The sequence below is a fragment of the Neolamprologus multifasciatus genome, chromosome 7 (genome assembly GCF_963576455.1).
Source record: "Neolamprologus multifasciatus chromosome 7, fNeoMul1.2, whole genome shotgun sequence".
Taxonomy (NCBI): Eukaryota; Metazoa; Chordata; class Actinopteri; order Cichliformes; family Cichlidae; genus Neolamprologus; species Neolamprologus multifasciatus.
The window spans coordinates 38426657-38438442 of NC_140445.1; the positions used below are offsets into that span (position 1 = coordinate 38426657).

An 11786-nucleotide genomic window follows, 5' to 3' on the forward strand; every position below is an offset into this window, starting at 1 on the left:
GACCTTTTTCTTGATCTCTGATCAGTAATTACTTACAGTCTCAAGTCTCTTAGCCCCCGCTGAGCGGCGGCACTACGGCGACTTCGTCTCCGTCTCCCAGAGTCAGCACCTGGTCGCCGATGGGAACGTACTCCTGACGCACTGCCAACACGACGCCGCCCTGCAGTTCGCACAGTCTGGACACACAAACACTTGTTAGACCCTGACTCGTCTTCACACCTATGTTCATGTGTACTATATTTTTCTTTTTCTTTTTTTTACCTTGGGTGCCGCTGTAGCAACAGCTTCCAAAGGTTGTGGCTGCTGATTGGTGTTGGCACGGCAACAGTCTTCTCTTCCTTCACACCTGCCAGCTCAACGCTTTTCGCGAAGTACAACACGCACACCTGAAGGACAAAAACTATGAATCCATCAGATTATTTACCGTTAAACAGTGAGTTCTGAGTCATTCTCAGGGTTTCAAACTTCCTGTTTCCTGTGTGGAGTTCGTGTTATATTTATTTATCTGAAGCTCACAGAGTTTGTGTCAAAAATGTGCTTCATAGATAAAACAGGAGCTTCATTAAAAGATGTTTTTCCATCACATGAAGCTGTAAATGGTGTAACACTGAAGCTACACGTCCCAGGAAACCATGAACAGGAACACTTAACAAACATTTGGGAAATCTGTTCATTAATCTATTTATTGGAGACTAAACATCAAAAAGCTTCAGGATCAAAGCATTTCTAATATTTTTCCGATCATCAGCGTGTACATTTCTGCTAACACAGGAAAACTCAAACTGCTTCCTGTTTGTGTTTGGAGACATGATGAAGACTTCCTCCTCCCCATCATCATCATGACAGCTGATAATGAATGATGATGGATGGATATTGATATCAAAATCAGCTTTGAACCACACAATTCTGACTTTTGGCAGTTTTTTTGTGGTTTTTTAACATTTTAGTAAATATTTATTTGTTTGTTTTTTTTAACCAAAAACTGTCATTCTGAATTAATTACATACTTTATCCCCCAAATACTAAACAAATATTTGTTAAGACTTTTCTGATTTTGTTCCCTTAAATACCCTCTTAACTCATCAATTCTCCAGATTTATTTCAAATTCTGAGACTTTCGCTAAAGAAGCATCATAAAAACATAAACGGGGGTCAAGGCCCATCCAAAAAAATCACTGTGGCCTTCAGCTGATTTCTAATGATACCCTTCAACTGTAAATCACATGAATTCATACAGTTTGGTCATGAAAAAACTTAAACGCCCACAGAGTTAATGCAGTGTAAGCACAGTTGAATTTGTAGTAACCAGCATGAGTGAGGAGGCCAGAGCAGCTGGGCCTGTGCAGCACAGACTCTGGGAAATACCCGTCGTGTCTCTCTGAAACTGAAGAGGTCGTTCTCCAGCCTGTGCAGCTCATCTTAAAGCATGACAAACTCAAACACTGCAAAACAAATGGACACGTGTTGGGAATTTTCTACCCTAAATGTCAGCTTTACAACTGTGGCTACATTTCTCTGAGGTGTACTGTGTATACATCTTTGGTTACATACTGGTTTAAAGTAGCTTGCTTATCCTTAAATAAGCCTGTAAATTTGACCCAGAGTTCAGGTTTAGTAATCATAAAGGACTGACTCTCATGTAATCTTTAAACTGTGATTGCTGACCCCTTTTTAAATAATACAATAATAATAATAGTAAAGTCCCCTTATCCAACCCACCCTTTAAAGGGGCTCTGGTGCTGATCCTGCAGGAATGTCTTTTAAAATTACATTTAATCACAAATGAACCTGAAAATTAAAGTTAAAAATCACATTAGGCCTTTGTTGTTTACCAAAACTGTTACAGACGTGTTTATTCATTCAGTGCGGCTTGCATCTGAGCATGCCTCATTCTACTGTATTCACTCCTACACTCTTGTATGTTCAGCAGCAGGAGGGAGGACAGAGCATGGAGGTATTCAGGAGACGCATGTTCCTGGAAGTTATCAAACCGGTATTTAGGTCAGATTCTTCATTCAGCTCAGCAGATACCCAACACTTATGGTTCTTATTGTACCGACAATGGGAGAATAAATAACTTTAATGCTTTAGATGTTTTTAAATATTAGAAATGGTTTAAATATTAATGACAGTTTTCCTTAAAACCATCTAAAAACTCGTAAAAAATACAAATGTTACAACTTTTTACCGGATATGTTTTTCCCCTCAACATAACCTGATAAAATACTGAAACTAATTTTGTGTCTTTATCCTTTTAATCCTCTCCCTTCATCTCCAGATTTCACCTCCTGATATTTTTTCTAACACCACCATCAGCGCAGACCTGCAGACACACGGAGGACAGACACCACCGCGGGTGTGCTGGCTGAAAGGGGGAGGAGCCTTTTGGAGGATCAAGTTTGACCTTTCGCTGTTTGATTAACCTTTTCCTGCTGATCAGCCATGGCGCCCTTGGTTCGCCTCCAAAAGTCCGTTTGAAAAACATCAAATATGAACATTTTTCACCCCAAACATACGCATTTCAGTCCAAACACCGCTGATGACGTCATCGTGACATGAGCCGGAGTTCGGCTTCGGTTCGGCTTCGGTTTCCGATCACATGTCTGAGTTTTGTTTGAATGTTTGTTTCCTGCAGCTAGTCTGAACTTCTGTTTCTCTGACAGGTAAATGTGATACAGTCAGCGTGGTGTAACGTCAGAAAACTCGCACAGGTGAGAAAAGACTCACCTGCGCAGTCATGAAGAAACGTGCAGAGGTCAAGCATGTGAGGAAGGTTTCCAGCTCTCGGTGAGCAGCAGGAGACAGGAACGCGTTTCCTTTCCGCAACTTCCTCTTCAGCTTCATGAGCGGTCTGCAAACAGCACAGAGCTGCAATGCTGCCACCTGCAGGTGTAGGTGGGAACATGGAGCTTGTCCTGATGGAGGTGCAGGGTTAGGGTTAGGGTCACTGCGCTGAGGCTAAGGCTACGTTCACACTGCAGGTCTTAATGCTCAATTCCGATTTTTTGAACAAATCCGATTTTTTTTGTCTGCGTGTTCACAATTTTTGCTTTAAGTTATTTTGTTATTTACATAATAATGTAAATAAAAAATATTATTTACATTATTTACATAATAATGTAAATAACCTAATAATTATCCTTATTGCTGTTTTAGAGAGGAGCGGTGCTTCAAAAAATAGTTGCAGATTTCTGTCAGAATCTGCAGATTATACAGTATAAATAAAATGTTCACGTTTCTCCAACGTTGTCTTCCCAACGTTCACACTGCAGGTCTTAATGCTCATCGAGTGAGAAAGCCGAGAAAGAGAAAGGTGATTCTGATGCGTCGGATCCGCGCTCTGTGTTTACGTCTTTGTGCAGAATCCATTTACCTGCTCTCATTTACTGTTTGTTGAAATTGTTTTGTGAGCTTTAACCTGAGATTCTGGTGTTTCTGGCCAAATACATTTATATTTAAAAGTCAATTCAGGATTTAATGAATCGATATGGCTTTATTCAAGTTACTCACCTCTCTGTCTGCCTGCACTTTCAACTGGACCACAGCCAATCAGAGAGGTCCCGCCCCTGACTATCTTTGATTGGTTTAGACCACGATAGGGGCATAATGTGTGACTATGACTTTCAGAGTTGCGTAGTCTTTTTTTTTTTTTCTTACTCGAGCATTTGGTCGCACCGGTGCGACCTAAGATTTTTTTTAGTCGCACCATTGAAAAATTTGGTCGCATTTGCGACCAAATTGGTCGCACTCTAGAGCCCTGTCACACCACAGCGGGTTTGCTGCCACATTTTATTTGTAGTGTAGACAAGCAGACAAAAAAAATTGGATTTGATCAAAAAATCGGAATTGAGCATTAAGACCTGCAGTGTGGACGTAGCCTAAGACTCATCATGATTCTCTGTATTAGAGCTCCTGAGATCCCGAGGAGTCCTCAGACCAGATCAAGCATCCAGGCACTCATCCCAGTTTGGCGTGCCTGGAAAAACCTCCAAAGGAAGCTCCACCTTTCACCTGAGCACCACATTAATCCATCTTCAGTGTGAAGATGCTGAGACTCTTCAGCAACCTCACTTCAGGCAACTTCTAAGACGTGGAGGTCCATTTACCAGTAAATAACCCAAACACATGTGCAAAAATATGTTTACTCTCCCCCACTATTCACAAGAAAAGCCCTGCCTACTGCTAACTGGAGAAATTAACACTCACTGCCTTATTTTATTTATTTATTTATTTATTTATTTTTGTGTGTCTAATCTTCACAGTGCCTCCCTGCAGATTTGAATCTACTCTGAAAAGTCAAATCAGATTGTCTGAAGTAAAAAGGAAGCAGAGGTATTGATAACCATTTGTATAGATTAGAAATTTCACTTGTATATAGTAAATAGTTCCTCCCACACACACTTTTTCATTTTTTTGTGTGACATAACTCTAACTCACCTTTTCTTGTTGACCCCTGTGCTTCTGTAACATAAGTGAGTTTCACCTGTGTGGCATTAATAAGTGTACATCTATCCTCTATGCTTGTTTCTGTCCAGCACAGGGCGCTGACAGGTCGATGCAGCAGCTAAACTCTGTGGTAATGAACACAAGGAGAAAAGTAGCAAAATCACAGCCTGGTCACAGGATAATTTTAAAGTGCACAGATAGATGAGGACACTGACAGACCTCTACGTGCCTGTCGGACCATTAACTGGCTGTAAATATGTAATCATGTATGATATGCATGTTGTTATAGACTAAATATGCTCAGACTTGACAGAGGTGGTGGTTTACGACACCAACTGTCTGCCATCTATAATCCAGTTTTGAGATCCCTTCCCAGACGCCTTAACGCCCACTCACATCCTGGGCCATCTGACCTCAGGAAATCACATGATAGGGTGGGGCCAGGTTTCACAATGAGCTCACCCGAAACCCTGGCTGATTGTGACCCACACCCGTTTTCACACCTTGACGCTTTTCTTTCCAAGCTCCTTAGACTACGATAACCTGGATGACTGAGAACCTTCACAAACGCTCAGACTTGACCTTCAGAAGCAGAGCTGAGGTTTCTGACTGAACCTGAACTGAAGAAGACAAAAGTCTGAAGAAAAAGCTCAGTAACACGCAGAGTATAAAGAGAATTTTATTGTTTCATTATATTTGTTATTTAGCTTGGCCCAAGGGCATTGGTGGGGACGGATGATTCAACCATCGACCCCTGCCCTGTTTCTTATTTTTTCCCTTTTTGTTTTTGCTTCTTGATAAAAAAAGGAGAAATATACTTGCCCACATATGCTATTCTAGATTCTTTTAAACCGTTTAAAATTACAATTCATAGTTTTATATGTGAATTATATAATGTTAAATTACTATTAAACAAATGACTGACTAAGTATTTCAGGCTTTAGTTTACTTCAGCCATATTTCATATAAATCAGGTATCATACAAAAGTAAAAATAGCTTCAAATACAGTCATGACAATAAAAGAATATGACTTTAAGGACTTAACAACATTACTTCAGTTATAGTACACCAACATCTCTGACACATTAGCACTAAGGGAACACTGAATGATCTGGTGGGTTTTGTCCATAAAACTACTCGTCTAAGATTACCACAAAGTAAAAGATCTCTCAGCAACATTATGCAACATTTTAGGCACTACTGCCCTCTATCAGATCAGTGAGCTGGGATGTTTTATTCTAAACATGAACTACTGTTACAGCAACAGACATGGACTACATGTCCCACACAACAAACACATGCCTGCTCCTCTCGTTAGCTGAAATGAACTGCTGGCATATTGGTTTTACATCTATACTGTCCAGTCTCTCCTGGTGGACATGGCATCACATTATTCATGGTTACATACAATTTTAGACTGATGTGGGCCAAGCCTAGCACCTACTTGCCAACCCTGAGACCTCAGAATTAGGGAGACATTCAAAGGGGCTGGGGGTGGGGGGGGGGGGGGGCGGGGGATATACATGTACATAAAACTTGAATCTTACAGTGTTTATTTATCGGATAAAATACGTTAAATGTCACCGTTATTATTGTCCAGCCGGAAACAGGCCGGGGTGGTCTAAGTGGGCCGGGTCCTCCGAAAGCCGGCTAGACCGGAAATGAGCGACTGTGAAATTGGACGGTCTAGCCTTCAGAATTACGTCACCTGCCGTCTGCTCCTTGCTGTCTAAAATATAACCGGACGCTGGCGTAGATGGTCGAATAAACTGCTGTTTTCACACAGCAGTTTATTCAGCTGTGTGAGCACCCCAGAGGAATCCTCCCGAGGGATTAATAAAATTTTATTTAATCTAATTTAATCTAATAATTTTAATCTCAGCCTAAATGATTTACTCACCAACAAATAAAACACAACTAAAGCACTGAAAAAGGCCAAACAATAACGTGTTTAAGTTATTTGACGTTTACTCAGCTACATTCTCGCCTGAAAATGTGTTAAAAGTTTATTTTGTGACCCAGAAAGAGTAATAAGAGTAATATTAAAACCAAGTAGCTGCAGTAATAGTAGCCATTGTTGGAAACTGGAATTGGCTGGGCCAGTCTGGGATATGGTTTTCAGTTTTGTTGTCCGGGTGGGAAATCGGGAGAAATTGGGGGGAGAATGGTCGCCCCGGGAGATTTTCGGGAGGGGCACTGAAATTCGGGATTCCCCGGAAAAATCGTGAGTGTTGGCATGTATGGCCTAGCATAGCCTGTAACGTTATTGTGACGGACACATTATATGAGTGAACTTGACTTTAAGTGACTTACAGGTTTCTTTGAAAAACAATTTCTTATATCCAGGCTCTTCTGCTATCCTCCTCTCCTCCTGGCAGTGCAGGTTTGCCGCTGCTGAAACTAAACAGAGCTCCCTGAAAGGCACAGCCAATCACATTGGCCATATTTGTCACATGACGTAGGACTCCAGTAGAGAACGTAATTTAACTCTTTCTGCTCCGCTCGCTAAATGGGACGCTGACAGATCGTTTTTTTCTTACTATCGGGTTTGTTTTTCTTTACTCGAAGAGATCAAATTATTGGTGGGGACAATTCAATAATTGCTGGATATTGGTGGGGACATGTCCCTTCCGTCCATGCCAAATCTACGCCCTTGGCTTGGCCCTTCATCATAAAACCCATTACAGACAGAGAGTAGAAAACTATAAACCACAAATGATAAAGATCTAACAACAAGACAGCAGCAAAACTACTTCATTACTTCATGAAGTAAAACAGGAAATAACAGCAAGACAAAAACACAAACATATAAACAATAATCAAAACCTGAGCCAGATGAGCAGAGCTTAAAGAAACTTTTACTTTACTATTTATTACTTTACTTTTACTTTACAGGAACTGACTTCAGCCTGAAAGTTAGCGTTAGGCTGACTTTGATAGAGATGAGTTTATTTAGGAAAACTTCATCATAAAACAGTTACTGTCCACCTCCTGCTGCGGTGGGTACAGAAATCTTTGTTCTGGCAGGCGTTCCCGTGACAGTGTCCCTGTAGCAGGGTCCCTGTGTCAGGTGTCTTTTTGTTTGCTGTCACCATGGTTGAAGCTCGGTAATGCTGCTAACCTTCACAGACAGCAGAACATCATCTCTGTAAGGTCAGGTCACAGGAGCACAGACAGACACAGGTAAAGCGTGTCAGGGTGAAGCAGGTAATTGCACAGCAGGGCAGGGAGGAGGAAACAAAGGGGAGTAAGAAGCAGAAATCACTGCTCACTGATATTTAGTTAATCTTCTTCTTTCTACTCCTTTCAGGGATCGCCACAGCAGCTCATTTGCCTCCATTCCACCCTATTCCAAGACAGCTGTCTTCTGATTGGCTGGTCTTTTCTAAACAGAAGGTTTGACCAACAGGTGGTTGGGGCTTCCATCTCCTCAGTCTGCAGCCTGAGCTTGTTCATGCACTGACCTCATGACCCAACACTGGAACAGGAGATATTAAAGCCTGGGCAAACATGATGGAGAAAATAAACAAAACAAGAAACATTCCCCAAATCCTGCACATAATGATTGTCATCTCCCGGGTCCTTTACCTGACACGCAGCCTCACATCATCCTTCAGATGTGACACAAAACCATTTTTATCTTACAGGTGAGCTGTGCCTCTTTTCTTCAGGAGATCACTAAATAAAGCACTGACACCATCTCCCCAACTCACTATTCATCAGTTCATCTTTCATGCAGTCATCCATGGTTCATTCATGGTGGTATTTATGTGGTAACCTCGTGTTTTTCTGTTCAGGAGTCAGTGCTGCTTTTCTCTCTGGTTCTGTGGCTGTAAATCATTTTCGTCCAGTCTGTCACAGACACTCACTCCTTACTTTTACTTCACTTTGTTCTTTTTACATTTGTAAGTCAACACATCACAGTGTAAAACAAACACATCGCTCTGCATCTAAAAAAATTAACTAAATATAATTTAGTGGTAGTTTAACTGTGGTCTGTCTGTGGTGGTTTAACAACTACCACAGAAATGAATAAAGAAGTCATAAATAAATATTCTTATATTTAAGCAGTGAACACCCTGGAAGCAACGCCCTCATCATGATTTGAAGCTGACGGCCAATCATTCCAGGGTCCGATTCCCTAGGTGACGTATGTACTCCCAGGTCACATGACATTCAGGGATTTACTCTTATTGATTATGGGCCTGTCTCAATATGCGTACTTGTGCGTACTTACGTTCTCGTGTACTCGTGATACGTCATCAGTCCGAGACCAAGTACTGTTCCAATTCAAAGTTGTTGTTTTTTGTTTTTTGTTTTTCATTCAAACCTTTATTTAAACCTCAGTACAATACAAAATAGAATTAAACAGTACCATATTAATGGTGTTGTACTTACAAAAAAATTACATACCATAGACAACCAAATAAAAGAACAATTTTCAGAAGCTGCCAGCTCATGGACTGAGCCGTAAACAGGAAAAAGTGACTCATGTTATTATCAACGATCACATCCAGCCAGCCCTCCGGCTGCTCTGCTTGTTACCAGGGCTGGACTGGGACAAAAAATTGGCCCGGGCACTTTGACTAGAGACCGGCCCTCCAGGTATTATAGGAAAAGCCATAAAGCCTTTGAATGAAAACAGACGCTGTTGTTACAGTGATGTACACTGTCTTGTTGGTATATGTATAATTTCTATACATTTTACGTCAGATAAAAACTTTGGTTGTAATCTTCAGATAATTATTTAATAAAAGCGAGACATTTTAAATGAGAATAAGAACGTATTTCTTTGTGCCCCCCTTTCCCTGTTAATGCCCTACCTGGCCCCCTGGCACAACTTTGCTAGACCCGCCCCTGCACAGTTACCAGCTGTCAGCTACTTAGAAAAGGATCCTGGTGTTATTTGTCTCTCAGAAACAGTTCATAACTTCCCTTCAACTCATTCATGTCACCTAAAAGGTAAACCTGTTTCTCCATCACCTGTTCAGCTCTGATGATTCAGTAAGGAAATCTCCTGGTTTCATCTGCATGTTTCCCTCTCACCACATATCCAAACTGATATCATGACCAGCAGCTTTTACAGCTGTGGCTCCAGCAAACATCAGCTGATACTTGAAATTAATATTAAATAAATTCTAACAACAGCTGATCAAGCTTAAACATGCAGCTGTTGTTTAACGTGACATCCGCTGGTTTCCTCTTTCTGGCGCAAAGTGGGCAATACACAAACGAGAAAGAAAAGCTGATCAGCTGATCATTGATCAGTTTCATGATCATGTTCATTGAAGCAGAAACCGTAGAGGGAGGGGAAAGAATGAGCGAAGAAGAAGCAGCTGACAGCGTAAAGACAGAATAACACCAGCTTTGTGTCTTTTTCTATTCTAGCTGAAGTTCGGGACAAACTGTGTTTGTCTGATTTACTGATTTATTTTTTAAGTAACCATATTAATAACTTTTTTACTTGTGTCTGTCCCAAATGAATTAATGAATTCACATTATTTTAAAAATATATATTTTAAACCACAATAACATTTTATATAATAAATTTTTCTTTGGTTTGATAACTTGCTGAAACAGATATATATCTGTTAATTCAGATATATATCTGAATTAATGAATAATGTGAATTCATTTATTCATTTGGGACAGACACAAGTAAAAAAGTTATTAATATGGTTACTTAAAAAATAAATCTTAGCTAACCTTGTAATCTTCAGCAATCACAGTCTTTTTATCCAAATCCAGGGTCCCCCGTTTTTGCATAAGGATTTTCAAGTTGTTGTAGTGTTTTGTTACGTTCCTTCCACTACCAGGACTGCAAAACACTATTGCTGCACTATGGACAACATCATCCATGTCTTTTAAGTTATCACAGCATGCAAGGAGCCCAAACACATGCATTCCAAGCCTGTAGTTCTCTGGAATGCTGGGAAAATGAATGAATGAAATTACTGTTAGTAGGACCTTTACATTACAAATCTTGTATTCTTTTTTAATTATTGATATAAATGTTTTTTTTACAAAGGTCCTTGGCATTTTTCATGACATGGCTCAAACATCGATGAAGAATGGGAATGTTGAATTGCTGTGCTGAATGCTGGCCACTCAGTAAGACATAGTACTTCTGCAGCAGATCCTCTAGACTTGTTCTGCAGAATGTCATGGAAATGGATCGGAGGAGTACCAGGGATCCATCACACATGAACATGACAGGCCTGTTGTAGGCCCGATTACCAAATGCTCTTACCAGATCAGTCTGAAAGGCCTGCAAGAAGTATCACAGGGTGCAGAGTGGAGATGGCCTAGATTCAGAATCCAGTGAAAATATCCTCTTACAGTTTTCCTGTAATCTAAGGTCAAAGATGAGAATATATAGAGTACAGTACAGTAAATTGTGCAAAGTTTACTATCAATTTTCTCAAAAACCATACAGTAATATTGGCTGTGGATCACAGGGTGCAGAGTGGGGGTCACCCAGAGTCAGAATCCAGTGAAATATCTGTGTCACCTCTTACAGTTTTCCTGTAATCTGAGCTCAAAGATGAGAATATATAGAGTACAGTAAAGCAAAATGGGAAGATTTTACTATCAATTTTCTGGAAATCCGTATAGTAATTTTGGCTGTGGATCACAGGGTGAAGAGTGGAGATGGCCTAGATTCAGAATCCAGTGAAATATCTGCGTCACCTCTTACTGTTTTCCTGTAATCTGAGCTCAAAGATGAGGATATTAAAAGTACAGTAGAGTATATTGGGTACATTTTATTGTTAATTTTCTCTGAATCATACAGTAATTTGGGCTGTGGATCACAGGGGGAAAAGTGGAGATGAACCAAAACTGGGAGTGGATTGTGAAGTAAAATAGTGTCAGGACACAAAAGACTGCGTTTCTAAGCCGAGCTTCACCCATACCGTAATATGCGCAAGAGTAGTGCAACAACATTTTTGGTCCTGAATCCGAGGAAGCTCCGCCATAGCCACCACCAAACAACTGAGTTATTTTTACACACCGGTCCGAGTGTCAGGTGAACTGAACTTCAGGTAAGAAGTTATGACCTGCAGTCTATCTGAGTCAGATATAAACCAAGTTTAGGTAGAGTTTGTTTTCGTTATGCTGACGTTTTACAGTCAGTTACAATAACGGGTACTGCTTGCTAGCTAGCATGACGGAGTTTCTACAGCTGGGTCGGTGCTATGATGTTACTGATAGTGAAGTTTATTTTATTCATAAGATTAGTAGAGTTGCCAACCGTCCCGGAAAAAGACGGTCGTCCTGCATTCAGAGAAAATATTATGTGTTATGTATTGAGCTGAAAAGGAGCACAGTTTGTCCCGAA

The 11786-nt window shown here is 40.5% G+C and overlaps 1 protein-coding gene across 3 annotated transcripts; it reads right to left on the minus strand.

Annotated features, from left to right (window-relative positions):
* Positions 1–37: 37 nt before the first annotated feature.
* On the minus strand, positions 38–2944 carry mocs2 (molybdenum cofactor synthesis 2). 3 transcript variants are annotated; one of them, XM_085168109.1, is made up of 3 exons: positions 2728–2944; positions 262–400; positions 38–176 (listed from the first exon to the last, which is right to left on the minus strand). In XM_085168109.1, exons 1-3 carry the CDS (start codon positions 2903–2905, stop codon positions 50–52), a joined length of 444 nt encoding a protein of 147 aa, XP_085024235.1. In that variant the 5' UTR covers positions 2906–2944; the 3' UTR covers positions 38–49. The 3 variants fall into 3 exon arrangements, with proteins under 3 accessions (XP_085024235.1, XP_085024236.1, XP_085024237.1); XM_085168110.1 differs by having other exon boundaries at positions 262–386; positions 2728–2868; XM_085168111.1 differs by lacking the exon at positions 2728–2944 and adding an exon at positions 2424–2721 and having other exon boundaries at positions 262–386.
* Positions 2945–11786: the final 8842 nt, after the last annotated feature.